The following is a 27,323-nucleotide window of genomic DNA, read 5'->3' as shown; positions in this document are numbered from 1 at the left end:
TGTGTGTGTGTGTGTATGTGTGTTTGTGAGAGAAAGTGTGTGTGTGTGTGTGTGTGTGTGTGTGTGTGAGTGAGAGTGTGCGTTTTGTGCTGACTAAGTCACAGTCGATAACGGTTAAATTGAAAATTTTGTAATTGATTGAAGCGCACACACTTCAGATCTTATCCGTTTTTTATGATGTTTCTGTTATTAGTGGTATGTTGAGAAATCAGGAGCCCTCTGATTTTTCAACCACCCTAATAACAATCAGAAAGTTTAAACATTTTGAAATTTAATAGCAGGTCTGTCTCTGCTTTATAATTTGCATCATTGACTTGTGACTGTAGCCATTCATATGTATATTACAGTGTTTTCCCATGAGTTGGCAGTGTGTTGTGAATAGCATATGCTATGTGTGTCTCTGTTAGACTGTCATCATGGGATCAGCTTTACCATCCTATGTGTGTGAAGCTATCTGGATCTGTTAGTGTGAAGATGGACAATAGATCTTTAGTGAAGTGACACTTTTGGACTCTACGTCATCTTTATCTTCTTATGATGTGTAGTGTTCAGCCTGGATAGACTTCATCTATTCCAGGTGATGATGCTGTGAGGGTGTAGTGATGGAGGTGTGTGTTCAGTGTTCATGTCTAGGAGATGGGTGGAATATAATCTATAACAATTGTGTTGCAAATTTAGTTCCAGTTCTATACTGGGAGGCCATATTTACGCAGTGATGTACTATTGTGAGATGTGAATGGCCTCTTGAAGTGTCTTTTCACCCATCTCCCGAGTCTCAGGTTATGTTCTAACAATTCCACTGTCCTGGCTTTGATCCAGGTGGGGTTCCAGCCCATCCTGGCATCCGTCCTCCGAGGAATTTGCAGAAGTAAGCCTGAGACAGAAACAAATGCAGAGGGAACCACAGTTAATTCTGATATTTTCAACAACTTCAAATTCAGACATGTGGAATTATTTTACTTGCTCCATTATCATGTCCATTGCAATTTTAATTCCAGTTGTCACATGAAACCGAGTTTCATTGACCAGTTCTGAATTATTGCTGTTGTTTCAGTGCATTGTGTGACACCTGAAGCTGCTCTTGCAGTTCAGCCTTCACAGTCTGCTGTGTCTTATGAGCATTAGAGATTAATCAGAGTTTTTATCACTCGTAGTGTCATGAGTTCCAATGAGTCAATGCTCATGGCTTTACTTCAAGTTGCTCTTAATACAGCCAAATCTGTGGGCAGTCGTGTCGTTCACACATTTTAATTAGTGCAGATCTTTTGTGACCTGTAAAAGGCTGTGGTATTTCTGTCTGATGTTTGCTATTCACACCCTCCTTGTAAATTTACTTCTCTGATCAGATTCAATTTAATTGGTGCACCCCAGTTAAGGATGATTTGGTTTGCCATTACATGTGCCACACTCCTAGCCATGTTTTTTAAAGGCAAAAAATAAAAGCACACCCCTCCCCCTGGCACTGGGTAGCACACCAATGAAATGTCACACTTCTCCAATTAATGCCCTGCTTGGCCATTATAATATAATGTATATTATAATTCCAGTTATAATACAATTATATTATATTTAAGAATATAAATTTAATTATATTGCTTCTGGTGTCTGAAGAGTCTCTGGAACAACTTATTTGTTAAAGTGTTCGTTTTTCAAAAGATGATTTATTTTAGATTTGGCCCTGTAGTTGCAGCCAAACTGGCCAGTGCATTGTATGTACAACACAGGTCAGGCTGAAAGCCAATGAGGGACTCTGTTGTTGTTAACACTCAATGAACCGCCAGCACATGCTAAACGCATGGGCAAATCTCTGCTCGTTATCATGTCAATACATTTGAATATGAAAAGGTTTTTGGCTCAGGGCTGATGAGATGCACATTCGCTGTTTCTCTTTTTTCTTTGTTCGATTTCAAATGCCTTTTCGTTTCATCTAGTCTTTTTAAAGACTATATGAAGGCAAAGGGGCCATTTTAACATTTGATTATTCTATTTACTCTTTCATTTATATTTTACCCGCTTAGATCAGGAAACTATGTCGCTTCGAGTTCCTTACCAGGTCTCCGGCACAGTTTGGTCAGTCCTGATGATCAAAAACAGAGGTAATTGGCTAAATATCTTAGATTTGCCGTAATTCCCATGCGCACAATCGAAGATATATTCATATAGCCCCCTTGGATGCCCCTCAGGAACTTAATTCAATTGTTTACTTTAGTAGAGTTTTTTTTTTGACCACCATTTAAAGACGTTAGTCGATCAACTTTACCGTTCTTAAAAATGGCTTTGTTTGGCCAAGCTCGATCGTGGCTTGTTCCACGTACACTTATCTAAAGTAACATTAAATTAGAACAGAGGTCATCAGACGTATCCAAGCTAGATTGATCAACCAGCATCTGCTGATTCTAGACGGAAAACCTTGTCTCCTCATCCAAGCACACTTGTTCTCTGATATCAGTTATTAGTCGTCACTAATCTCTGACGCAAACTTGTGGAAATATACGAATCCGATAATCTACTTGGGGAAAAAACTAATCTCAGAGTAATTCAGAATGAATTCAAAAGTAAGAATTTATAATTTTTGTTCAAAGTTCAGAGTTGCTACGTTCTCTGACGCGTCTCTGGAACGTTGAATATGAAAAGGTTTTTGTTTCAGGATTGATGAGATGCACGTTACTCTTTCTCTTTTTAGATTTCATTGTCTTGTGATTTACATTGTAGCCACATGGCAATCCTATGCTCCTGTTATGGTTTTACTGCAGCTATATCAAAAATAGAAGAGTTTTCCACCAAGGAGACAAACAAATTCAACAAACACACTTGATATTTAATCCAGTTTACACAAGACACGTGGATGCATGGCATCTATAACCTTTTACCTAAGTGTTTCATACAACACTTACAGTAAAGCAATCTTGTGTTTTTAAAGGATAAACTTAACTAGCCTATGTGCACATTTTAGTAGCACAAACAACTATAAAGTGTGTTTTATGTGCACATTGTGTTAAGCACAACTACAAATTTGAAAATCCAAACAGAATAATTGCAAACATGAACCTATGCATCACATCATCCTGTTTTTCTCAACCTTGCTTTTCATAAACAAATGCATCGACTTGTCTTTTCGTTTATCCAATTACATGTTTTCCGATCGTTTACAAACTTAGAATTTTCTTTCTGTTGTTTGCTCATTCTCATCACGTGTTGCTAGTGTTTAAACAAAGCCAATACAACAATGGCTGATTTTGTCTCAGCACTTCTAAAAAGGCAAAAAGAATTGACTTACCACAACGCCGGAAGAAAGAGAAGATGTTCAAACCTCATGTCGATTTTTAAATCCAAATACTTTGCTGGAAAGGATGTTGCTCGCCTGTGTTGCGAGATCACGTCGCCGAGGTCACCACTTGTAAACTCGTGCTCGATCGGCCCAAAACCGGCATCCGACCAGCGCGGAAGGTCTTTACGTGTTACTTGTCCTTTTCTCGAGGCAAAGTATTTTTTTATTAAATGCAATACATTTGAATATGTATTCTCTCGTTATTTCATCTGACTGCATAAATGAAAAGGTTTTAATGATATCTATGGATCATTAATTGTGAGCGAATGTTTGACTATTCCTTTTAACTCTTTGATGAAAATAATGTCAAAGTCGGTTAGAATAATCAAATGTAACAATTTATTATGTCAGGTAAATGTATCATGCCAATTTCATAATCAATTCAAAGATAATCGATACAAAACATCAAATGCTCTGGAATAAAGAAAAGAGTTTAAGAAAAGAGATTAACATTAAGAAATACATGAGGCTGAGAGGTCTCACTCTCAGCCTCACGCCTCCAGCTGGCGTCCCTGGGTGGGACCACTGCAGGAATCCACCCTTACACCAGCCCAACAGGAAGTCGGCTATTACGGGTTGTTTGGAAAACGCTTGCTGTGGAATTTGAAATACTCCTCCTAGAGAATTCATCCGATCCCCACCAAACTCGGTGTGCATGAAGTCAAGACATTGAGGATACAAAATTGCGGACGGATTTTTGATATCTCGAACAGTTTGGCCGTGGCGAGGCAACGAATTTATGGCGAGAAAAGAGAAACACGAAGTGGTATAACTTCTGCATACATTAACTGATCTTGATGAAACTTCAGCAGTGTGTTCGTGGTAAGAGGCCGATCAGATGGATGCAACTATTGTGAGTCAAAGTTATAGCGCCACCAACTGGCAGCAGGAAGTGTGTCACTTTCAAAATGCTTTTGACAAAAGTGGGTGGAGTTAGTTTTACCTACAGTTACAAAAATCAGTACGTACGGTGAGGAAAATAAGTATTTGAACACCCTGCTATTTTGCAAGTTCTCCCACTTAGAAATCATGGAGGGGTCTGAAATTGTCATAGTAGGTGCATGTCCACTGTGAGAGACATAATCTAAAAAAAAAAAAAAACAGAAATCACAATGTATGATTTGTTAACTATTTATTTGTATGATACAGCTGCAAATAAGTATTTGAACACCTGAGAAAATCAATGTTAATATTTGGTACAGTAGCCTTAGTTTGCAATTACAGAGGTCAAACGTTTCCTGTTGTTTTTCACCAGGTTTGCACACACTGCAGGAGGGATTTTGGCCCACTCCTCCACACAGATCTTCTCTAGATCAGTCAGGTTTCTGGGCTGTCGCTGAGAAACACGGAGTTTGAGCTCCCTCCAAAGATTCTCTATTGGGTTTAGGTCTGGAGACTGGCTAGGCCACGCCAGAACCTTGATATGCTTCTTACAGAGCCACTCCTTGGTTATCCTGGCTGTGTGCTTTGGGTCATTGCCATGTTGGAAGACCCAGCCTCGACCCATCTTCAATGCTCTAACTGAGGGAAGGAGGTTGTTCCCAAAATCTCGCAATACATGGCCCCGGTCATCCTCTCCTTAATACAGTGCAGTCGCCCTGTCCCATGTGCAGAAAAACACCCCCAAAGCATGATGCTACCACCCCCATGCTTCACAGTAGGGATGGTGTGATCTCACGAGGTGAGATCTTGCATGGAGCCCCAGTCCGAGGGAGATTGACAGTCATGTTTAGCTTCTTCCATTTTCTAATGATTGCTCCAACAGTGGACCTTTTTTCACCAAGCTGCTTGGCAATTTCCCCGTAGCCCTTTCCAGTACATTACTATTTCCAAGAACGAATGATGTGCCCTATGCACATAAACTGTACAGCTCTATTCTCTTATTGTGTGTAAAAAACAGAGTAACATTAACCTTATTTCTGCATAACTTCATTCTTAATATAGGCTTAAACTCTGAATTTATGGATTTTTTTTTACTTTAGAGCCTCTTAATACAGCAATTACTTTAAGATATCAAAAATATCTTAATTTGTGTTCCAAAGATGAACGAAGGTCTTACGGGGTTGGAACAACATGAGGGTGAGTAATTACTGACAGAATTGTCATTTCTGGGTGAACTAACCCTTTAAATAACGTTTTGTTTTTTATAAAATTACTCTAAAGATTATTTTGTTTTTATATGTTGTCGAATATGGTTTTATAATTTTGAGAAATTAATATAGGCTATTTCAAAAGCCGATCTCACATAAAGTGATGTGACTAGGACCATCATCTCAAAGTCGTCAGATTTATCATGTTTTAGTGTAAGTTTGAGAATGGTCCGGATAATGTTTTCTAGTTTTTTACTTCATTTATTACATATTCGACCCTTCTCATGCCTTCTCATTCCCTAGCCTACGTATTTGGCAGACCGCCCGTTTTATTTAGCTGACCAACTCTCAAAATCTGTGCGCCAAAGCTGCGCGACGCACTGGACAGTGCGGAGAGAACGCATAAGCTACATTGTAGTAAAGCGCAGAGCAGAATCAATTCAAGGGTAGACTATGATGACATAACACTTTGAACAAAGAGGTTTTTTTTATATTTATTCATAAATCTATCTGTGTATGTAGATGTATGCATGAAGATGTATTCATACATACATCTTATTCATACATCTTTATATATCCATCACTGTCAGAAATTAATTTAGCCAAATACCTAGATTTTTTTTAAACAACATTTTGAATACAGAAATATTAAATTACAAGATGAAAAGATTATGAAATATCGCCAGTACGTGGCATCAAGTCACTGTTATTGAATGAGTCATTTTATTAAATCGATTTTCTCAAAATGCTGATTCATTCCGTAATAAAAGGCGTGTATGAATGCTTCAATATGATTGGTCCATATCACTTTGCCAAATAATTTGTTATTTTAAAGGTCCTTACAAGCAACAACAGCAAAATAACCAAAACCCACGACGACACTGACCAAACAAATAAATAATAATATAGTAAAAATAAATAAATATAGTAAACAATAGGATAAAAACAACAAATTATTTCCATGTTTTTTTTTGTAAATACTGTAATTATAAGCAGAATAATTGACTCCGTTCCGTTGAATTATTAGAAAATAATGCACACTCAAGGTGTTTCTTGCTTTAGATCAGAAACAGAAATGGCTAGAGAAGTTCGAAAATAACAAATAAACAGCAAGTTACACATTGAATAAAGGTCAAAAACGAGATAACAAATTATCCAAAGGTACACGGACCGAGAATGATATTTTGAGTTTTATTATTTTCTTAGACAGGTGAAACTACTGAAGAAAGCCTAGAAACAGATACATACATTCACTCTTATCTTCTGTCTGATATGCTGAAACCTGTAATGTTTCTTTGTGCATTAGTGACAAATAACGTAATGGCATGAGATCAGAGAAATTCAGGTCAGTAGTAGGCCTAGTTTGCATCCCTGGAAATTAATGTCGGTCGTTTAACTTTTTTCTTTCTTTTTTTTTTATCGTAACCAGTCGGCAAATATTGATGTATTGTCTCGGCGTGTTCAGCCGCTTATCTTAATAACTCAGCTCAGATTCTTCAAGCATTAAAAAGTGTTGCGCTGCTCGGTTTCTGTGGACAGTAAATCCAGCCTTCTTCAATTTGTTTGGCTATCATACATTTGGACATTGACGAGCCGCTGCACTGAGACTGAGCACGCGCAGTGGGCCGCGCTGGCCATTCGTCTGGGCTGACGGAAAGATAGGCTACATTTTCTATAATTTGTTCTTTATATACATTTATGTAGCAATGGACCAGCCCAATTTGTACGACCCACCGGGAAATCTCCAGGTGAACCAGATGCCCAGTCTGCCCCTGCTAGGAGTGTGTCCAAGCAGAACATATGAACCAAGAATGTGTGCCTGGATACGTTTCGTGTCGTGTGCCGATGACAGTGACTGTGCCAACAATGAGAAATGCTGCAACAATGGATGTGGACTTCAGTGTATGGCTCCAGTTACAGGTATTTTTATATTATATTATATTATATTATATTATATTATATTATATTATATTATATTATATTATATTATATTATATTATATTATATTATATTATAGGGCTAAAAAGTGGCCCTGGACTTTCTGCCACAGAGCGGCCCACCACAAATCACAATAAACCCACCAGCTCATTATGCACAGAGCAATTTTTAACAGCACTTACTAACATAAAAATATAACACAATACAGAAATATAAATGTTTTTTTTTTTTTTTTTTTTTTTTTTTAAATGCTTATCATTAACATTAATGAATAATAATTAATAAATGTGTCTTTCCTGGTGTATATGGCAAATAGTAAATGCTCTGGTATGGTCTAGAACAGTGTTTCCCAACCTTTTTTCAGTCAAGGCACCCTTTGAAATTTTTCAAAAAATTTGTGGCACCCTACACGAGTGTTGTCACGATACTACTTTGACACGATACCTTGAAATGTATAAATTTTTAATACCACAGGGAAGAACCGCCTACTGTCATATAGATATTTTTAATATTATCTCTTTTTTTTGTCCATCCATTGAAAGTCTAGGAATTTCTTCTGAAGAGATCACTTTATATGATGACATATTTGATTAAGGCTTTTATTCATATATAAACATTGTTCAATTACCATTGCAAATCTCACCTAAATGTTTGTTTACTGTATTTGTGTTTTTATATGGGGATCATTTTGTTATAATTGCACAAGATGGCTTGTTTTAATATATATTTTTTAATGTAATAGCACAGTTAATCTTCAAATGAATGTAGAAACAACATAAAGACAGTATATATATTTTTGTTTTTGAACTTGTCTTTTTATTTCATTTTATGAAGTGCAGTCATACAGTGTCACAAATGAACTTTTTGATTGTACAGCAAGGTGCCACGGGCAAGTCCACAAACAGAACAGTAATCCACAGACATCTCTCATCCTAACCATAATACATTTGCAAATGACCAATGCATTAAGATAAATAAATAAATAAATAAAATGATAATAAAAGTAAGGAAAATATATGATATTCAGAAAAGAAAAGAAAAGAAAAGAAAAGAAAAGAAAATGAGAATACAGAACATAAAAGTGCGCACAAATGTGCATGCACAAATCCCTATGGAAAAAAAATATAAATAAATACAATTCTGCATATCATTCATATCAAATGAAAATTTAGGGCAATGGATGACCATTTATTTAGGAATACATCTGCTTTCAGTTGTAATAATGCTGTTGTATGCTCCATGTTATAAACTTCTTGGATTCTTTCCCTCCATTGTGCAACCGTTGGAGGGTGTGGCTTCAGCCAGGAGGCCGTAATTGCCTTATTCGCTATTAAAAGAAGGACTCTCAGCAAACATGTTTGGCTGTTCTCTTCAAGATCAGCTGGCAGTACCCCTAGCACAAAGTATGATGGTTCAAGAGGTAGATTTATACAGAGACGTTTTTTTTTTTTTTTTTTACATTTTTCCAATATACTAATATCTTAGGGCAGTCCCAAAATATATGCGTGTGGTCCCCCACCAAGCCACAGCCCCTCCAACAGCCGTCTGAGGTGTTGCTCCATTTTGATGTTATGAATGGAGTTCTAAAATATCTCATTCTAATTTTCCATCCAAATTCCTTCCAGTTTGGAGTCAAAGTCGCAATTGCATGTTATAAAGTCAGAATTGCGAGATATAAAGTCAGCATTGTGTGAAATAGTCGCAATTGCGTGAAATAAAGTCGCAATTGCCTGTTATAAAGTCAGAATTGCGTGAAATAAAGTTGCAATTGCGTCTTCTTTTTTTACCTCAGAATTGCGACTTTATATCATGCAATTCTGCCTTTATATCTCCCAATTGCGTATAGGCCTATTATAAAGTCAGAATTGCGAGATATAGCCTAAACATGCAATTCTGAGATAAAAAGTCAGAACTGTGAGATGTAAACTCGCAATTGTGAGAAAAAAAGTCAGAATTGTGAGTCGCAATTACCTTTTTTTTTTTTTTTCACTCTGTGGCGGAAACAAGCTTCCATATAGCCTATAGCCTACAGGATAATGAACGTTTACGTTAGCCGCACTCAAGCGCACGACCGCAAGCATAAAGCTTGCCACAAAAGAACCGGTAAAAGTAATGATTATGATTGTGTCTATAATAGCAAGGAGACATTTAATTATGTATTAATAAACTGGTGTTTTCTGTGTCTGCAAAGATGAAGTTGACGATGCAGACAGTGCAGACTGGACAGTGCGGAGAGAACGCATAAGCTACATTGTAGTAAAGCGCAGAGCAGAATCAATTCAAGGGTAGACTATGATGACATCACACTTTGAACAAAGAGTTTTTTAAAAATATTTATTCATAAATCTATCTGTGTATGTAGATGTATGCATGAAGATGTATTCACATACATCTTATTCATACATCTTTATATATCCATCACTGTCAGAAATTAATTTAGCCAAATACCTAGATTTTTTTTTAAACAACATTTTGAATACAGAAATATTAAATTACAAGATGAAAAGATTATGAAATATCGCCAGTACGTGGCATCAAGTCACTGTTATTGAATGTCATTTTATTAAATCGATTTTCTCAAAATGCTGATTCATTCCGTAATAAAAGGCGTGTATGAATGCTTCAATATGATTGGTCCATATCACTTTGCCAAATAATTTGTTATTTTAAAGGTCCTTATAAGCAACAACAGCAAAATAACCAAAACCCACGACGACACTGACCAAACAAATAAATAATAATATAGTAAAAATAAATAAATATAGTATAGGATAAAAACAACAAATTATTTCCATGTTTTTTTTTGTAAATACTGTAATTATAAGCAGAATAATTGACTCCGTTCCGTTGAATTATTAGAAAATAATGCACACTCAAGGTGTTTCTTGCATTAGATCAGAAACAGAAATGGCTAGAGAAGTTCGAAAATAACAAATAAACAGCAAGTTACACATTGAATAAAGGTCAAAACCGAGATAACAAATTATCCAAAGGTACACGGACCGAGAATGATATTTTGAGTTTTATTATTTTCTTAGACAGGTGAAATTACTGAAGAAAGCCTAGAAACAGATACATACATTCACTCTTATCTTCTGTCTGATATGCTGAAACCTGTAATGTTTCTTTGTGCATTAGTGACAAATAACGTAATGGCATGAGATCAGAGAAATTCAGGTCAGTAGTAGGCCTAGTTTGCATCCCTGGAAATTAATGTCGGTCGTTTAACTTTTTTCTTTCTTTTTTTTTTATCGCAACCAGTCGGCAAATATTGATGTATTGTCTCGGTGTGTTCAGCTGCTTATCTTAATAACTCAGCTCAGATTCTTCAAGCATTAAAAAGTGTTGCGCTGCTCGGTTTCTGTGGACAGTAAATCCAGCCTTCTTTAATCTTCAAATGAATGTAGAAACAACATAAAGACAGTATATATATTTTTGTTTTTGAACTTGTCTTTTTATTTCATTTTATGAAGTGCAGTCATACAGTGTCACAAATGAACTTTTTGATTGTACAGCAAGGTGCCACGGGCAAGTCCACAAACAGAACAGTAATCCACAGACATCTCTCATCCTAACCATAATACATTTGCAAATGACCAATGCATTAAGATAAATAAAGAAATCTGGGCTGACGGAAATTCTATAATTTGTTCTTTATATACATTTATGTAGCAATGGACCAGCCCAATTTGTACGACCCACTGGGAAATCTCCAGGTGAACCAGATGCCCAGTCTGCCCCTGCTAGGAGTGTGTCCAAGCAGAAAATATAAACCAGGACGGTGTGCCTGGATACGTTTCGTGTCGTGTGCCGATGACAGTGACTGTGCCAACAATGAGAAATGCTGCAACAATGGATGTGGACTTCAGTGTATGGCTCCGGTTACAGGTATTTTTATATTATATTAGCTATACTATAGCCTACTAAATTACATTACATAACACTATGGGGCTGTAGAATGCTTGAATCTGATTGGTCCATATCACTTCGCCAAATGATTTCAGTTATTTCAAAGGTCCTTACAGCAACAACAGCAAAAGAACCAAAACCCACGACGACACTGACCAAGCAAATAAATATAGTAAGAATGGATAAAAATAAATTATTTCCATGTTTTTTGGGAAATACTGTAATTATAAGCAGAATAATTGACTCTGGTCCGTTGAATTATTAGAAAATAATGCACACTCAAGGTGTCTCTTGCTTAAGATCAGAAACAGTTTTAGATCAGAAATGGCTAGTGAAGTTCAAAAATAATTACATAGAAACAGCAAGTTACACATTGAATAAAACATTTTAAAGTAGAAAGACTGAAATAGTTCTTTTGTAAAACGTATTCCAATAATATATACAACTTCCAAAAAAACTTTTTTTACAGTGAAAAATTCATTCAGTATTCAGTGATTTGACTTCTCTGTCATGTGTCTGTATAACAGAAAACCCAGGAGTGTGTCCAAGCAGAACATATGAACCAAGAATGTGTGCCCTGATAAGTTTCGTGTCGTGTGCCGATGACAGTGACTGTGCCAACAATGAGAAATGCTGCAGCAATGGATGTGGACTTCAGTGTATGGCTCCAGTTACAGGTATTTTTATATTATATTATATTATATTATATTATATTATATTATATTATATTATATTATATTATATTATATTATATTATATTATATTATATTATATTATATTATAGGGCTAAAAAGTGGCCCTGGACTTTCTGCCACAGAGCGGCCCACCACAAATCACAATAAACCCACCAGCTCATTATGCACAGAGCAATTTTTAACAGCACTTACTAACATAAAAATATAACACAATACAGAAATATAAATGCTTTTTTTTTTATTGAAATGCTTATCATTAACATTAATGAATAATAATTAATAAATGTGTCTTTCCTGGTGTATATGGCAAATAGTAAATGCTCTGGTATGGTCTAGAACAGTGTTTCCCAACCTTTTTTCAGTCACGGCACCCTTTGAAATTTTCAAAAAATGTGTGGCACCCTACTCGAGTGTTGTCACGATACTACTTTGACACGATACCTTGAAATGTATCAATTTTTAATACCACAGGGAAGAACCGCCTACTGTCATATAGATATTTTTAATATTATCTATTTTTTTTTGTCCATGCATTGAAAGTCTAGGAATTTCTTCTGAAGAGATCACTTTATATGATGACATATTTGATTAAGGCTTTTATCCATATATAAACATTGTTCAATTACCATTGCAAATCTCACCTAAATGTTTGTTTACTGTATTTGTGTTTTTATATGGGGATCATTTTGTTATAATTGCACAAGATGGCTTGTTTTAATATATATTTTTTAATGTAATAGCACAGTTAATCTTCAAATGAATGTAGAAACAACATAAAGACAGTATATATATTTTTGTTTTTGAACTTGTCTTTTTATTTCATTTTATGAAGTGCAGTCATACAGTGTCACAAATGAACGTTTTGATTGTACAGCAAGGTGCCACGGGCAAGTCCACAAACAGAACAGTAATCCACAGACATCTCTCATCCTAACCATAATACATTTGCAAATGACCAATGCATTAAGATAAATAAATAAATAAATAAAAAAATAATAAAAGTAAGGAAAATATATGATATTCAGAAAAGAAAAGAAAAGAAAAGAAAATGAGAATACACAACATAAAAGTGTGCACAAATGTGCATGCACAAATCCCTATGGAAAAAAATAAAAATAAATACAATTCTGCATATCATTCATATCAAATGAAAATTTAGGGCAATGGATGACCATTTATTTAGGAATACATCTGCTTTCAGTTGTAATAATGCTGTTGTATGCTCCATGTTATAAACTTCTTGGATTCTTTCCCTCCATTGTGCAACCGTTGGAGGGTGTGGCTTCAGCCAGGAGGCCGTAATTGCCTTATTCGCTATTAAAAGAAGGACTCTCAGCAAACATGTTTGGCTGTTCTCTTCAAGATCAGCTGGCAGTACCCCTAGCACAAAGTATGATGGTTCAAGAGGTAGATTTATACAGAGAAGGTGTTTTTTTTTTTTTTTTTACATTTTTCCAATATTCTAATATCTTAGGGCAGTCCCAAAATATATGCGTGTGGTCCCCCACCAAGCCACAGCCCCTCCAACAGCCGTCTGAGGTGTTGCTCCATTTTTATGTTATGAATGGAGTTCTAAAATATCTCATTCTCTAATTTTCCATCCAAATTCCTTCCAGTTTGGAGTCAAAGTCGCAATTGCATGTTATAAAGTCAGAATTGCGAGATATAAAGTCAGCATTGTGTGAAATAGTCGCAATTGCGTGAAATAAAGTCGCAATTGCCTGTTATAAAGTCAGAATTGCGTGAAATAAAGTTGCAATTGCGTCTTCTTTTTTTACCTCAGAATTGCGACTTTATATCATGCAATTCTGCCTTTATATCTCCCAATTGCGTATAGGCCTATTATAAAGTCAGAATTGCGAGATATAGCCTAAACATGCAATTCTGAGATAAAAAGTCAGAACTGTGAGATGTAAACTCGCAATTGTGAGAAAAAAAGTCAGAATTGTGAGTCGCAATTACCTTTTTTTTTTTTTTTCACTCTGTGGCGGAAACAAGCTTCCATATAGCCTATAGCCTACAGGATAATGAGCGTTTACGTTAGCTGCACTCAAGCGCACGACCGCAAGCATAAAGCTTGCCACAAAAGAACCGGTAAAAGTAATGATTATGATTGTGTCTATAATAGCAAGGAGACATTTAATTATGTATTAATAAACTGGTGTTTTCTGTGTCTGCAAAGATGAAGTTGACGATGCAGACAGTGCAGACTGGACAGTGCGGAGAGAACGCATAAGCTACATTGTAGTAAAGCGCAGAGCAGAATCAATTCAAGGGTAGACTATGATGACATCACACTTTGAACAAAGAGTTTTTTAAAAATATTTATTCATAAATCTATCTGTGTATGTAGATGTATGCATGAAGATGTATTCACATAGGCCTACATCTTATTCATACATCTTTATATATCCATCACTGTCAGAAATTAATTTAGCCAAATACCTAGATTTTTTTTTAAACAACATTTTGAATACAGAAATATTAAATTACAAGATGAAAAGATTATGAAATATCGCCAGTACGTGGCATCAAGTCACTGTTATTGAATGAGTCATTTTATTAAATCGATTTTCTCAAAATGCTGATTCATTCCATAATAAAAGGCGTGTATGAATGCTTCAATATGATTGGTCCATATCACTTTGCCAAATAATTTGTTATTTTAAAGGTCCTTATAAGCAACAACAGCAAAATAACCAAAACCCACGACGACACTGACCAAACAAATAAATAATAATATAGTAAAAATAAATAAATATAGTAAACAATAGGATAAAAACAACAAATTATTTCCATGTTTTTTTTTGTAAATACTGTAATTATAAGCAGAATAATTGACTCCGTTCCGTTGAATTATTAGAAAATAATGCACACTCAAGGTGTTTCTTGCTTTAGATCAGAAACAGAAATGGCTAGAGAAGTTCGAAAATAACAAATAAACAGCAAGTTACACATTGAATAAAGGTCAAAAACGAGATAACAAATTATCCAAAGGTACACGGACCGAGAATGATATTTTGAGTTTTATTATTTTCTTAGACAGGTGAAATTACTGAAGAAAGCCTAGAAACAGATACATACATTCACTCTTATCTTCTGTCTGATATGCTGAAACCTGTAATGTTTCTTTGTGCATTAGTGACAAATAACGTAATGGCATGAGATCAGAGAAATTCAGGTCAGTAGTAGGCCTAGTTTGCATCCCTGGAAATTAATGTCGGTCGTTTAACTTTTTTCTTTCTTTTTTTTTTATCGCAACCAGTCGGCAAATATTGATGTATTGTCTCGGAGTGTTCAGGTGCTTATCTTAATAACTCAGCTCAGATTCTTCAAGCATTAAAAAGTGTTGCGCTGCTCGGTTTCTGTGGACAGTACATCCAGCCTTCTTCAATTTGTTTGGCTATCATACATTTGGACATTGACGAGCCGCTGCACTGAGACTGAGCACGCGCAGTGGGCCGCGCTGGCCATTCGTCTGGGCTGACGGAAAGATAGGCTACATTTTCTATAATTTGTTCTTTATATACATTTATGTAGCAATGGACCAGCCCAATTTGTACGACCCACCGGGAAATCTCCAGGTGAACCAGATGCCCAGTCTGCCCCTGCTAGGAGTGTGTCCAAGCAGAAAATATAAACCAGGACGGTGTGCCTGGATACGTTTCGTGTCGTGTGTCGATGACAGTGACTGTGCCAACAATGAGAAATGCTGCAACAATGGATGTGGACTTCAGTGTATGGCTCCAGTTACAGGTATTTTTATATTATATTATATTATATTATATTATATTATATTATATTATATTATATTATATTATATTATATTATATTATATTATATTATAGGGCTAAAAAGTGCCACAGAGCGGCCCACCACAAATCACAATAAACCCACCAGCTCATTATGCACAGAGCAATTTTTAACAGCACTTACTAACATAAAAATATAACACAATACAGAAATATAAATTTTTTTTTTTTTTTTTTTTTTTTTGAAATGCTTATCATTAACATTAATGAATAATAATTAATAAATGTGTCTTTCCTGGTGTATATGGCAAATAGTAAATGCTCTGGTATGGTCTAGAACAGTGTTTCCCAACCTTTTTTCAGTCACGGCACCCTTTGAAATTTTTCAAAAAATTTGTGGCACCCTACACGAGTGTTGTCACGATACTACTTTGACACAATACCTTGAAATGTATCAATTTTTAATACCACAGGGAAGAACCGCCTACTGTCATATAGATATTTTTAATATTATCTCTTTTTTTTGTCCATCCATTGAAAGTCTAGGAATTTCTTCTGAAGAGATCACTTTATATGATGACATATTTGATTAAGGCTTTTATTCATATATAAACATTGTTCAATTACCATTGCAAATCTCACCTAAATGTTTGTTTACTGTATTTGTGTTTTTATATGGGGATCATTTTGTTATAATTGCACAAGATGGCTTGTTTTAATATATATTTTTTAATGTAATAGCACAGTTAATCTTCAAATGAATGTAGAAACAACATAAAGACAGTATATATATTTTTGTTTTTGAACTTGTCTTTTTATTTCATTTTATGAAGTGCAGTCATACAGTGTCACAAATGAACTTTTTGATTGTACAGCAAGGTGCCACGGGCAAGTCCACAAACAGAACAGCAATCCACAGACTTCTCTCATCCTAACCATAATACATTTGCAAATGACCAATGCATTAAGATAAATAAAGAAATCTGGGCTGACGGAAATTCTATAATTTGTTCTTTATATACATTTATGTAGCAATGGACCAGCCCAATTTGTACGACCCACCGGGAAATCTCCAGGTGAACCAGATGCCCAGTCTGCCCCTGCTAGGAGTGTGTCCAAGCAGAAAATATAAACCAGGACGGTGTGCCCGGATACGTTTCGTGTCGTGTGTCGATGACAGTGACTGTGCCAACAATGAGAAATGCTGCAACAATGGATGTGGACTTCAGTGTATGGCTCCGGTTACAGGTATTTTTATATTATATTAGCTATACTATAGCCTACTAAATTACATTACATAACACTATGGGGCTGTAGAATGCTTGAATCTGATTGGTCCATATCACTTCGCCAAATGATTTCAGTTATTTCAAAGGTCCTTACAGCAACAACAGCAAAAGAACCAAAACCCACGACGACACTGACCAAGCAAATAAATATAGTAAGAATGGATAAAAATAAATTATTTCCATGTTTTTTGGGAAATACTGTAATTATAAGCAGAAATATATGTGTGTGTGTGTGTGTGTGTGTATATATATATATATATATAAATATAGCTGCGAGCAGCGATTGCGGGCCCAAGCCGGTGGCACCGCCACCCCGGTGCCTTTAGTTACCTAAAGGCACCGGGGATGGCGGTGCCACCGGCTTTGGCCCTCCATCGCTGCTCGCAGCTATATTTATATATATATATATATATACACACACACACACACACACACATATATATATATATATATATATATATATATATATATATATAAATATCTATCTATCTATATCTATATCTATCTATCTAGCTATCTATATATATATATATATACACACGCACACACATATATATATATATATATATATATATATATATACTTATATATATACGTATATATATATATATAAATATAAGACAGAAAATTTTACTTGTCTTACCTTATTCTGATTTTATGATACACCCAAAATATTCCACAACAAATCCTTTAAATTTAATGTAAAAATAAAAACGAAAGTAAGCAGTGTTGGTCTCACGTAACCCTCTCATTAGAATCAAAATGTTTCAATATTTGCGATGTATTTGGATGCTAAACTATTCTTTATTATAGGCTTTGTACTTCACTCGTGTTCCAATATCGATGGAAAAAATCATCCTCTTCACATGCGCAAAAATGTTCTTGGAAACATCACAGTGGAGCTCTGCTTACTGTGAATGGTACAGATTGTACTACTGACTATTTAAACAGAGCAGTGTAATTCGTTTATGTTAGGTTGACTATTTTTATTATTATATTGTATTAGGGCTATAATGAACAGGCTGCGATGTCAAGATTGCAATTCTGGAATGTGTGTGTGTGTGTGACGCGGTTGCGGTTGAACAGTGGACACAAAAACATAAATAAAATGTTTTAGTTAATTCCTACATCCATAGGAATAAATTGAAAATGCTCGCTCTACTCCGCACCATTATCAATGTCTGTGCGGACGTCTGTATTTTACTAGTATATAGTATACTATAGTTAGCGATTTAAAAGCGCTCAGTGGTGTCACACGTCGATTAACCGGTGGAAGAATTTTACTTGCCCGACCAGAGTATAGCCTGATTAGAACGTCAATAACAAAAAAATAACTTGGGAATCACTAAAACGAGAGATTATTCTAATTTCATTACATTCATTTTAAGTTGCAATCATCAGTTAATAATAAATGTATTACTGATCAATGGTAACAAGGTTGCACTGCTGAGGCTCATGCTGCTTCTCCAGGAGAATTGTAAACAAATGAGCGCAGCACACAAAAAAGCAACCCAGTTAACAACATACTGACTATAAAAATTACAAATATGGAGTTTTTATATATTTTATAACATATGATAGAGTTAAGCAACCTCACTTGACAAGTAGGCAACTATTTCCTGAATACAATCACGATTGAAACTGTGACATTGATTTCATACAAGGTTAATAAACAGTTACAATTAAGTCACTTACATTTTAGATGCAATATTGACTGTTTTTGTTCTGTTTCAGCAGCAAAAATAGTTAAACAAAGATCACAGCAACTTGTTTTCTCATTACTGAATGATTCAGCATTTTGAAACGAATCGCTTGACTCAAAGATTCAATGGTCAATCCATAAACATCTGTCTCAATCATGAATGACTCAGTCATTGGAACGAATGACTCAGTCATTGGAACGAATCATTTGAACGAATGAATCAATGACTCGCTCATTAAGATGGTCGCCTGGCGACACCTAATGGCGGTTTAGTGTTATGTTTAAAAGTATCATTCTTTCCAACGTGCACCATTATCAATGTCCGTGCGGACGTCCGTTTTTTTACTTTCACTTTTATATTAGCCATTTAAAAGCACCCACTCGTGTCACACGTCGATTAACCGGTGGGAAAATATCCTCAGACACATACCTAATAAATGTATATTTAAATACAATATTGGCCTACCTGGTAAAAAGTTTTATATACTATTTTGATGTCCTTTTGGACACAAGAGGGCAGTATAGCCCTATGTTTGCTTTTTTGTTGAACCAAATAGCACTAAATAGCCTGTTTTTAACTTTTTCATTCTTCTTGAATTGCAAAAACAGAATAAAATGGGTTTAGTTGTGATATTTGTATACTTTTATATAGAAATAAATGGTATATAATTACATTTTTAGAAGATTTTTAGTGTTTCCTTTTTGGACATTAATCCCTCGCCATAGCAAAACCGTTTGAGATATTTATTATCCATTCACAACTTAGCATATTTAATGTAGTTTCATCATGTTGAAAAAGTTTGGTACGAATAAAATAAATAGTTTAAGAGGAGTGGCTAAAAATTCAGAGGCTGATTTTGCAAAAAAATTCACATTCAGACCAAAATATCTGACTTCCTGATGGCCAGAGCTATTGAATGTAAATTAGAAAGTTGTCCGGCTTGATGAGAACAATATAAAAACTATTTTTTCTTTACTGTAGTTAAAACTAACCCCCCCACTTTTGTCTAAAGCATGTTGAAAGTGACACACTTCCTGCTGCCAGTTGGTGGCGCTATAACTTTGACTCACAATAGCTACATCCATCTGATCGGCCTCTTACCACGAACACACTGCTGAAGTTTCATCAAGATCAGTTAATGTATGCAGAAGTTATTCCACTTCCGTGTTTCTCTTTTCTCGCCATAAATTCGATTCCTCGCCACAGCCAAACCGTTCGAGATATCAAAAATCCGTCCGCAATTTAGCATCCTCAAAGTCTTGACTACATGCACACCGAGTTTGAAGGGGACACGGTGAATTTTCTAGGAGGAGTATTTCACATTCCACAGCAAGCGTTTTCCAAACAACCCATAATAGCCGACTTCCTGTTGGGCTGGCGTAAAACTTGACCGGGGTAAAGTTGTTCGGCCCGATGAGATCTATATGTGTACCGAGTTTCATATTAATTCATGCGAGCGTGTTTGATATATGGATCAAGTTTTAGAACCCCGTTCAAGGGGGCGCTGTTGAGCCCCCCAGCCACGCCCGGGTACCAGCTTCAGCCCGGCCCTGATGGCCGTGGGTTTTGACCTGTGTGCAAAGTTTCAAGAGTTTTTGAGCACGTTAAGGACCCCAAAAGCCCCTGAAACCTTGATTAACAATATAAAAGCAAGAGTCAAATCCCCCCCTCCCCTCACACACACACAGACACAGAGAGAGGGAGAGAAAATTCTTCAGAAAATCCACATTCAAACCAAAATATCTCTCTTCCTGTTGGTCGGAGATGGTTCATGTAAATTAGAAAGTTGTCCGTCTTGATGAGAACAATACACATACCAAGTTTTGTGATTCTAGGAAAAACTAAACCCCCATTTTTGACTAAAGGTGGCGCTACTGACCCATTCCACCACGCCCGTTTCTGAAACTTTGCACATGTCTACGGGCTAATAAATGTGATGTGTCTGTCGAGTTTCATCCAATTTCAAGTATGTTAAGAGTCTCAAAAGCATCAAAAAAGAATATTAAAGTTTGAAGCGTTGCCATGGCAACAGTATTAAAGATATCAAAAATCCTTTCACAGGTCTACATCTGTCGTGTGTTTACATTATACACATAAAGTTTGAAGCAAATCGGGTAAAAATAAGAGGGTGATTTCAAAGCATTTTGAAAGGGACACACTTCCTGCTGCCAGTTGGTGGCGCTATAACTTTGACTCACAATAGTCACATCCATGTGATCGGCCTCTTACAACGAACACACTGCTGAAGTTTAATCAAGATCAGTTAATGTATGCAGAAGTTATAACACACTTCCTGTTTCCATTATTCGCCATAAATTCGTTTCCTCGCCACGGCCAAACTGTTCGAGATATCAAAAATCCGTCCGCAATTTAGCATCCTCAATGTCTTGACTTCATGCTGACCGAGTTTGGAGCCGATTGGATGAATTCCCTAGGAGGAGTACATTAAATTCCACAGCATGCGTTTCCAAACAACCCATAATAGCCGACTTCCTGTTGGGCTGGCGTAAAACTTAGAGCACGAAAGTTGTTCGGCCCGATGAGATCTATATCTGTTCCGAGTTTCATATTATTATATGCAAGTGTGTTTGATTTATGGACAAGTGTTCGGATTCCGTTCCAGGGGGCGCTGTTGAGCCCCCCTGCCACGCCCGGGTACCAGCTTCAGCCCGGCCCTAATGGCCGCAGGTTCTGACCTGTGTGCAAAGTTTCATGAGTTTTTGAGCACGTTAAAGGCCCCAAAAGCCCCCGAACCCTTGAACAACAATAATAATAATAATAATAATAATAATAAATATAGCTGCGAGCAGCGATTGCGGGCCCAAGCCGGTGGCACCGCCACCCCGGTGCCTTTAGTTACCTAAAGGCACCGGGGATGGCGGTGCCACCGGCTTTGGCCCTCCATCGCTGCTCGCAGCTATATTTATATATATATATATATATACACACACACACACACACACACATATATATATATATATATATATATATATATATATATATATATATATAAATATCTATCTATCTATATCTATATCTATCTATCTAGCTATCTATATATATATATATATACACACGCACACACATATATATATATATATATATATATATATATATATATATATATATACTTATATATATACGTATATATATATATATAAATATAAGACAGAAAATTTTACTTGTCTTACCTTATTCTGATTTTATGATACACCCAAAATATTCCACAACAAATCCTTTAAATTTAATGTAAAAATAAAAACGAAAGTAAGCAGTGTTGGTCTCACGTAACCCTCTCATTAGAATCAAAATGTTTCAATATTTGCGATGTATTTGGATGCTAAACTATTCTTTATTATAGGCTTTGTACTTCACTCGTGTTCCAATATCGATGGAAAAAATCATCCTCTTCACATGCGCAAAAATGTTCTTGGAAACATCACAGTGGAGCTCTGCTTACTGTGAATGGTACAGATTGTACTACTGACTATTTAAACAGAGCAGTGTAATTCGTTTATGTTAGGTTGACTATTTTTATTATTATATTGTATTAGGGCTATAATGAACAGGCTGCGATGTCAAGATTGCAATTCTGGAATGTGTGTGTGTGTGTGACGCGGTTGCGGTTGAACAGTGGACACAAAAACATAAATAAAATGTTTTAGTTAATTCCTACATCCATAGGAATAAATTGAAAATGCTCGCTCTACTCCGCACCATTATCAATGTCTGTGCGGACGTCTGTATTTTACTAGTATATAGTATACTATAGTTAGCGATTTAAAAGCGCTCAGTGGTGTCACACGTCGATTAACCGGTGGAAGAATTTTACTTGCCCGACCAGAGTATAGCCTGATTAGAACGTCAATAACAAAAAAATAACTTGGGAATCACTAAAACGAGAGATTATTCTAATTTCATTACATTCATTTTAAGTTGCAATCATCAGTTAATAATAAATGTATTACTGATCAATGGTAACAAGGTTGCACTGCTGAGGCTCATGCTGCTTCTCCAGGAGAATTGTAAACAAATGAGCGCAGCACACAAAAAAGCAACCCAGTTAACAACATACTGACTATAAAAATTACAAATATGGAGTTTTTATATATTTTATAACATATGATAGAGTTAAGCAACCTCACTTGACAAGTAGGCAACTATTTCCTGAATACAATCACGATTGAAACTGTGACATTGATTTCATACAACAGGTTAATAAACAGTTACAATTAAGTCACTTACATTTTAGATGCAATATTGACTGTTTTTGTTCTGTTTCAGCAGCAAAAATAGTTAAACAAAGATCACAGCAACTTGTTTTCTCATTACTGAATGATTCAGCATTTTGAAACGAATCGCTTGACTCAAAGATTCAATGGTCAATCCATAAACATCTGTCTCAATCATGAATGACTCAGTCATTGGAACGAATGACTCAGTCATTGGAACGAATCATTTGAACGAATGAATCAATGACTCGCTCATTAAGATGGTCGCCTGGCGACACCTAATGGCGGTTTAGTGTTATGTTTAAAAGTATCATTCTTTCCAACGTGCACCATTATCAATGTCCGTGCGGACGTCCGTTTTTTTACTTTCACTTTTATATTAGCCATTTAAAAGCACCCACTCGTGTCACACGTCGATTAACCGGTGGGAAAATATCCTCAGACACATACCTAATAAATGTATATTTAAATACAATATTGGCCTACCTGGTAAAAAGTTTTATATACTATTTTGATGTCCTTTTGGACACAAGAGGGCAGTATAGCCCTATGTTTGCTTTTTTGTTGAACCAAATAGCACTAAATAGCCTGTTTTTAACTTTTTCATTCTTCTTGAATTGCAAAAACAGAATAAAATGGGTTTAGTTGTGATATTTGTATACTTTTATATAGAAATAAATGGTATATAATTACATTTTTAGAAGATTTTTAGTGTTTCCTTTTTGGACATTAATCCCTCGCCATAGCAAAACCGTTTGAGATATTTATTATCCATTCACAACTTAGCATATTTAATGTAGTTTCATCATGTTGAAAAAGTTTGGTACGAATAAAATAAATAGTTTAAGAGGAGTGGCTAAAAATTCAGAGGCTGATTTTGCAAAAAAATTCACATTCAGACCAAAATATCTGACTTCCTGATGGCCAGAGCTATTGAATGTAAATTAGAAAGTTGTCCGGCTTGATGAGAACAATATAAAAACTATTTTTTCTTTACTGTAGTTAAAACTAACCCCCCCACTTTTGTCTAAAGCATGTTGAAAGTGACACACTTCCTGCTGCCAGTTGGTGGCGCTATAACTTTGACTCACAATAGCTACATCCATCTGATCGGCCTCTTACCACGAACACACTGCTGAAGTTTCATCAAGATCAGTTAATGTATGCAGAAGTTATTCCACTTCCGTGTTTCTCTTTTCTCGCCATAAATTCGATTCCTCGCCACAGCCAAACCGTTCGAGATATCAAAAATCCGTCCGCAATTTAGCATCCTCAAAGTCTTGACTACATGCACACCGAGTTTGAAGGGGACACGGTGAATTTTCTAGGAGGAGTATTTCACATTCCACAGCAAGCGTTTTCCAAACAACCCATAATAGCCGACTTCCTGTTGGGCTGGCGTAAAACTTGACCGGGGTAAAGTTGTTCGGCCCGATGAGATCTATATGTGTACCGAGTTTCATATTAATTCATGCGAGCGTGTTTGATATATGGATCAAGTTTTAGAACCCCGTTCAAGGGGGCGCTGTTGAGCCCCCCAGCCACGCCCGGGTACCAGCTTCAGCCCGGCCCTGATGGCCGTGGGTTTTGACCTGTGTGCAAAGTTTCAAGAGTTTTTGAGCACGTTAAGGACCCCAAAAGCCCCTGAAACCTTGATTAACAATATAAAAGCAAGAGTCAAATCCCCCCCTCCCCTCACACACACACAGACACAGAGAGAGGGAGAGAAAATTCTTCAGAAAATCCACATTCAAACCAAAATATCTCTCTTCCTGTTGGTCGGAGATGGTTCATGTAAATTAGAAAGTTGTCCGTCTTGATGAGAACAATACACATACCAAGTTTTGTGATTCTAGGAAAAACTAAACCCCCATTTTTGACTAAAGGTGGCGCTACTGACCCATTCCACCACGCCCGTTTCTGAAACTTTGCACATGTCTACGGGCTAATAAATGTGATGTGTCTGTCGAGTTTCATCCAATTTCAAGTATGTTAAGAGTCTCAAAAGCATCAAAAAAGAATATTAAAGTTTGAAGCGTTGCCATGGCAACAGTATTAAAGATATCAAAAATCCTTTCACAGGTCTACATCTGCCGTGTGTTTACATTATACACATAAAGTTTGAAGCAAATCGGGTAAAAATAAGAGGGTGATTTCAAAGCATTTTGAAAGGGACACACTTCCTGCTGCCAGTTGGTGGCGCTATAACTTTGACTCACAATAGTCACATCCATGTGATCGGCCTCTTACAACGAACACACTGCTGAAGTTTAATCAAGATCAGTTAATGTATGCAGAAGTTATAACACACTTCCTGTTTCCATTATTCGCCATAAATTCGTTTCCTCGCCACGGCCAAACTGTTCGAGATATCAAAAATCCGTCCGCAATTTAGCATCCTCAATGTCTTGACTTCATGCTGACCGAGTTTGGAGCCGATTGGATGAATTCCCTAGGAGGAGTACATTAAATTCCACAGCATGCGTTTCCAAACAACCCATAATAGCCGACTTCCTGTTGGGCTGGCGTAAAACTTAGAGCACGAAAGTTGTTCGGCCCGATGAGATCTATATCTGTTCCGAGTTTCATATTATTATATGCAAGTGTGTTTGATTTATGGACAAGTGTTCGGATTCCGTTCCAGGGGGCGCTGTTGAGCCCCCCTGCCACGCCCGGGTACCAGCTTCAGCCCGGCCCTAATGGCCGCAGGTTCTGACCTGTGTGCAAAGTTTCATGAGTTTTTGAGCACGTTAAAGGCCCCAAAAGCCCCCGAACCCTTGAACAACAATAATAATAATAATAATAAATATAGCTGCAAGCAGCGATTACGGGCCCAAGCCGGTGGCACCGCAACCCCGGTGCCTTTAGTTACCTAAAGGCACCGGGGTGGCGGTATATATATATACATACATACACACACATACATATATATGTATATATATATATATATATATATATATATATATATATATATATATATATATTATTGTTCAAAAGTTTGGGGTCAGTAAGATTTTTAATGTTTTTAGGAGAAGTCTCTTCTGCTCACCAAGGCTGCATTTATTGATTAAAAATACAAACAAAAACAGTAATATTGTGAAATATTATTCCAATTTAAAACAGCTGTTTTCAATTTTTAAATATTTTACATAGTAATTCATTTCTGTGATCAAAGTTGAGTTTTCAGCATCATTACTCCAGTCTTCAGTGTCACATGATCCTTCAGAAATCATACTAATATGATGATTGATGCTCAATAAATATTCATTATTATTTTCAATGTTGAAAACAGTTGTGTACAGATTTTTTTTTTCAAAATGCTTTGATGAATGTTAGTTCAAAAGAACAGCATATATTTCAAATATATATTTTTTTAACATTATAAATGTCTTTACTGTAACTGTTGATCACATCCTTCATAAATAAAAGTACTGATTTATTTTATTTATTTACCCCAAAAATAACATTTTAATTATTACTAACCCAAAACTTTTGAGCGGTAGTGTTTAACGTTACAAAAGCTTTAGATTTCAGACAAATGCTGTTCTTTTGAACTTTCTATTCATCAAAGACTGTACACAACTGTTTTCGACATTTAAAATAATAATGAATGTTTCTTGAGTATCAATCATCATATTAGAATAATTTCTGAAGGATCATGTGACAGTGACGACTGGAGTAATGATGCTGAAAACTCAGCTTTGATCACAGGAATAAATAACAGTTTAAAATATATTAAAATAGAAAGCAGCTGTTTTAAATTGGAATAATATTTTACAATATTACTGTTTTTGTTTGTATTTTTAATCAAATATATGCAGCCTTGGTGAGCAGAAGAAACTTCTCTGTTATGTGCGCGCCACAGACTGCACGCACGTCCGCTTAGAGTTCCGCCTTTTGCCTTCCGTCAATATTACGTTATTAGAAAAATATTTTTTTAGAGAATCGATTTTTTGACATTTGTGAATCGATTCAGAATCGTCCACGTCCGCATCGCGATGCATCTAAGAATAATTTTTTTCTCCCACCCCTAGATTTCATACAAATAAACAGTTACAATTAAGTCACTTACATTTTAGATGCAATGTTGACTGTTTTTGTTCTGTTTCAGCAGCGAAAATAGTTAAACAAAGATCACGGCAGAACGTGCTCACGTGTTTTCTCATAACTGAACGATTCAGCATTTTTAACGAATCGGTTGACTCAAAGATTGAATGATCAATCCATAAACATCTGTCTTAATCATGATCGACTCATTCGAACGAATCGTTTGAACGAATGAATCAATGACTCGCTTATTAAGATGGATGCCTGGCGACACCTAATGGCGGTTTAGTGTTGTTTATTCTTTCCCACATGTGTGTGATTTGTGTGTGCAACATTATCA

General features: G+C 36.0%; 1 protein-coding gene across 1 annotated transcript in view; it reads left to right on the top strand.

The window, feature by feature from the left end:
* LOC311302985 (uncharacterized protein) overlaps positions 1-27,323 on the top strand; it is a gene marked incomplete at its 5' end in the record, with an annotated part of 130,476 nt that overhangs the window by 64,146 nt on the left and 39,007 nt on the right. The window contains 5 exons of the mRNA XM_084429188.1: positions 7,123-7,338; positions 11,029-11,244; positions 11,793-11,942; positions 15,501-15,716; positions 16,745-16,960. Coding sequence (XP_084285314.1) covers positions 7,123-7,338; positions 11,029-11,244; positions 11,793-11,942; positions 15,501-15,716; positions 16,745-16,960 — 1,014 coding nt within the window. The remainder of the gene's footprint in view (positions 1-7,122; positions 7,339-11,028; positions 11,245-11,792; positions 11,943-15,500; positions 15,717-16,744; positions 16,961-27,323) is intronic.

Source organism: Rutilus rutilus (assembly GCF_951802725.1).
Source record: "Rutilus rutilus genome assembly, chromosome: 13".
NCBI lineage: Eukaryota > Metazoa > Chordata > Actinopteri > Cypriniformes > Leuciscidae > Rutilus > Rutilus rutilus.
The sequence above is the reverse complement of the archived record's forward strand: the minus strand, read 5'-3'. Positions and strand labels throughout refer to the sequence as shown.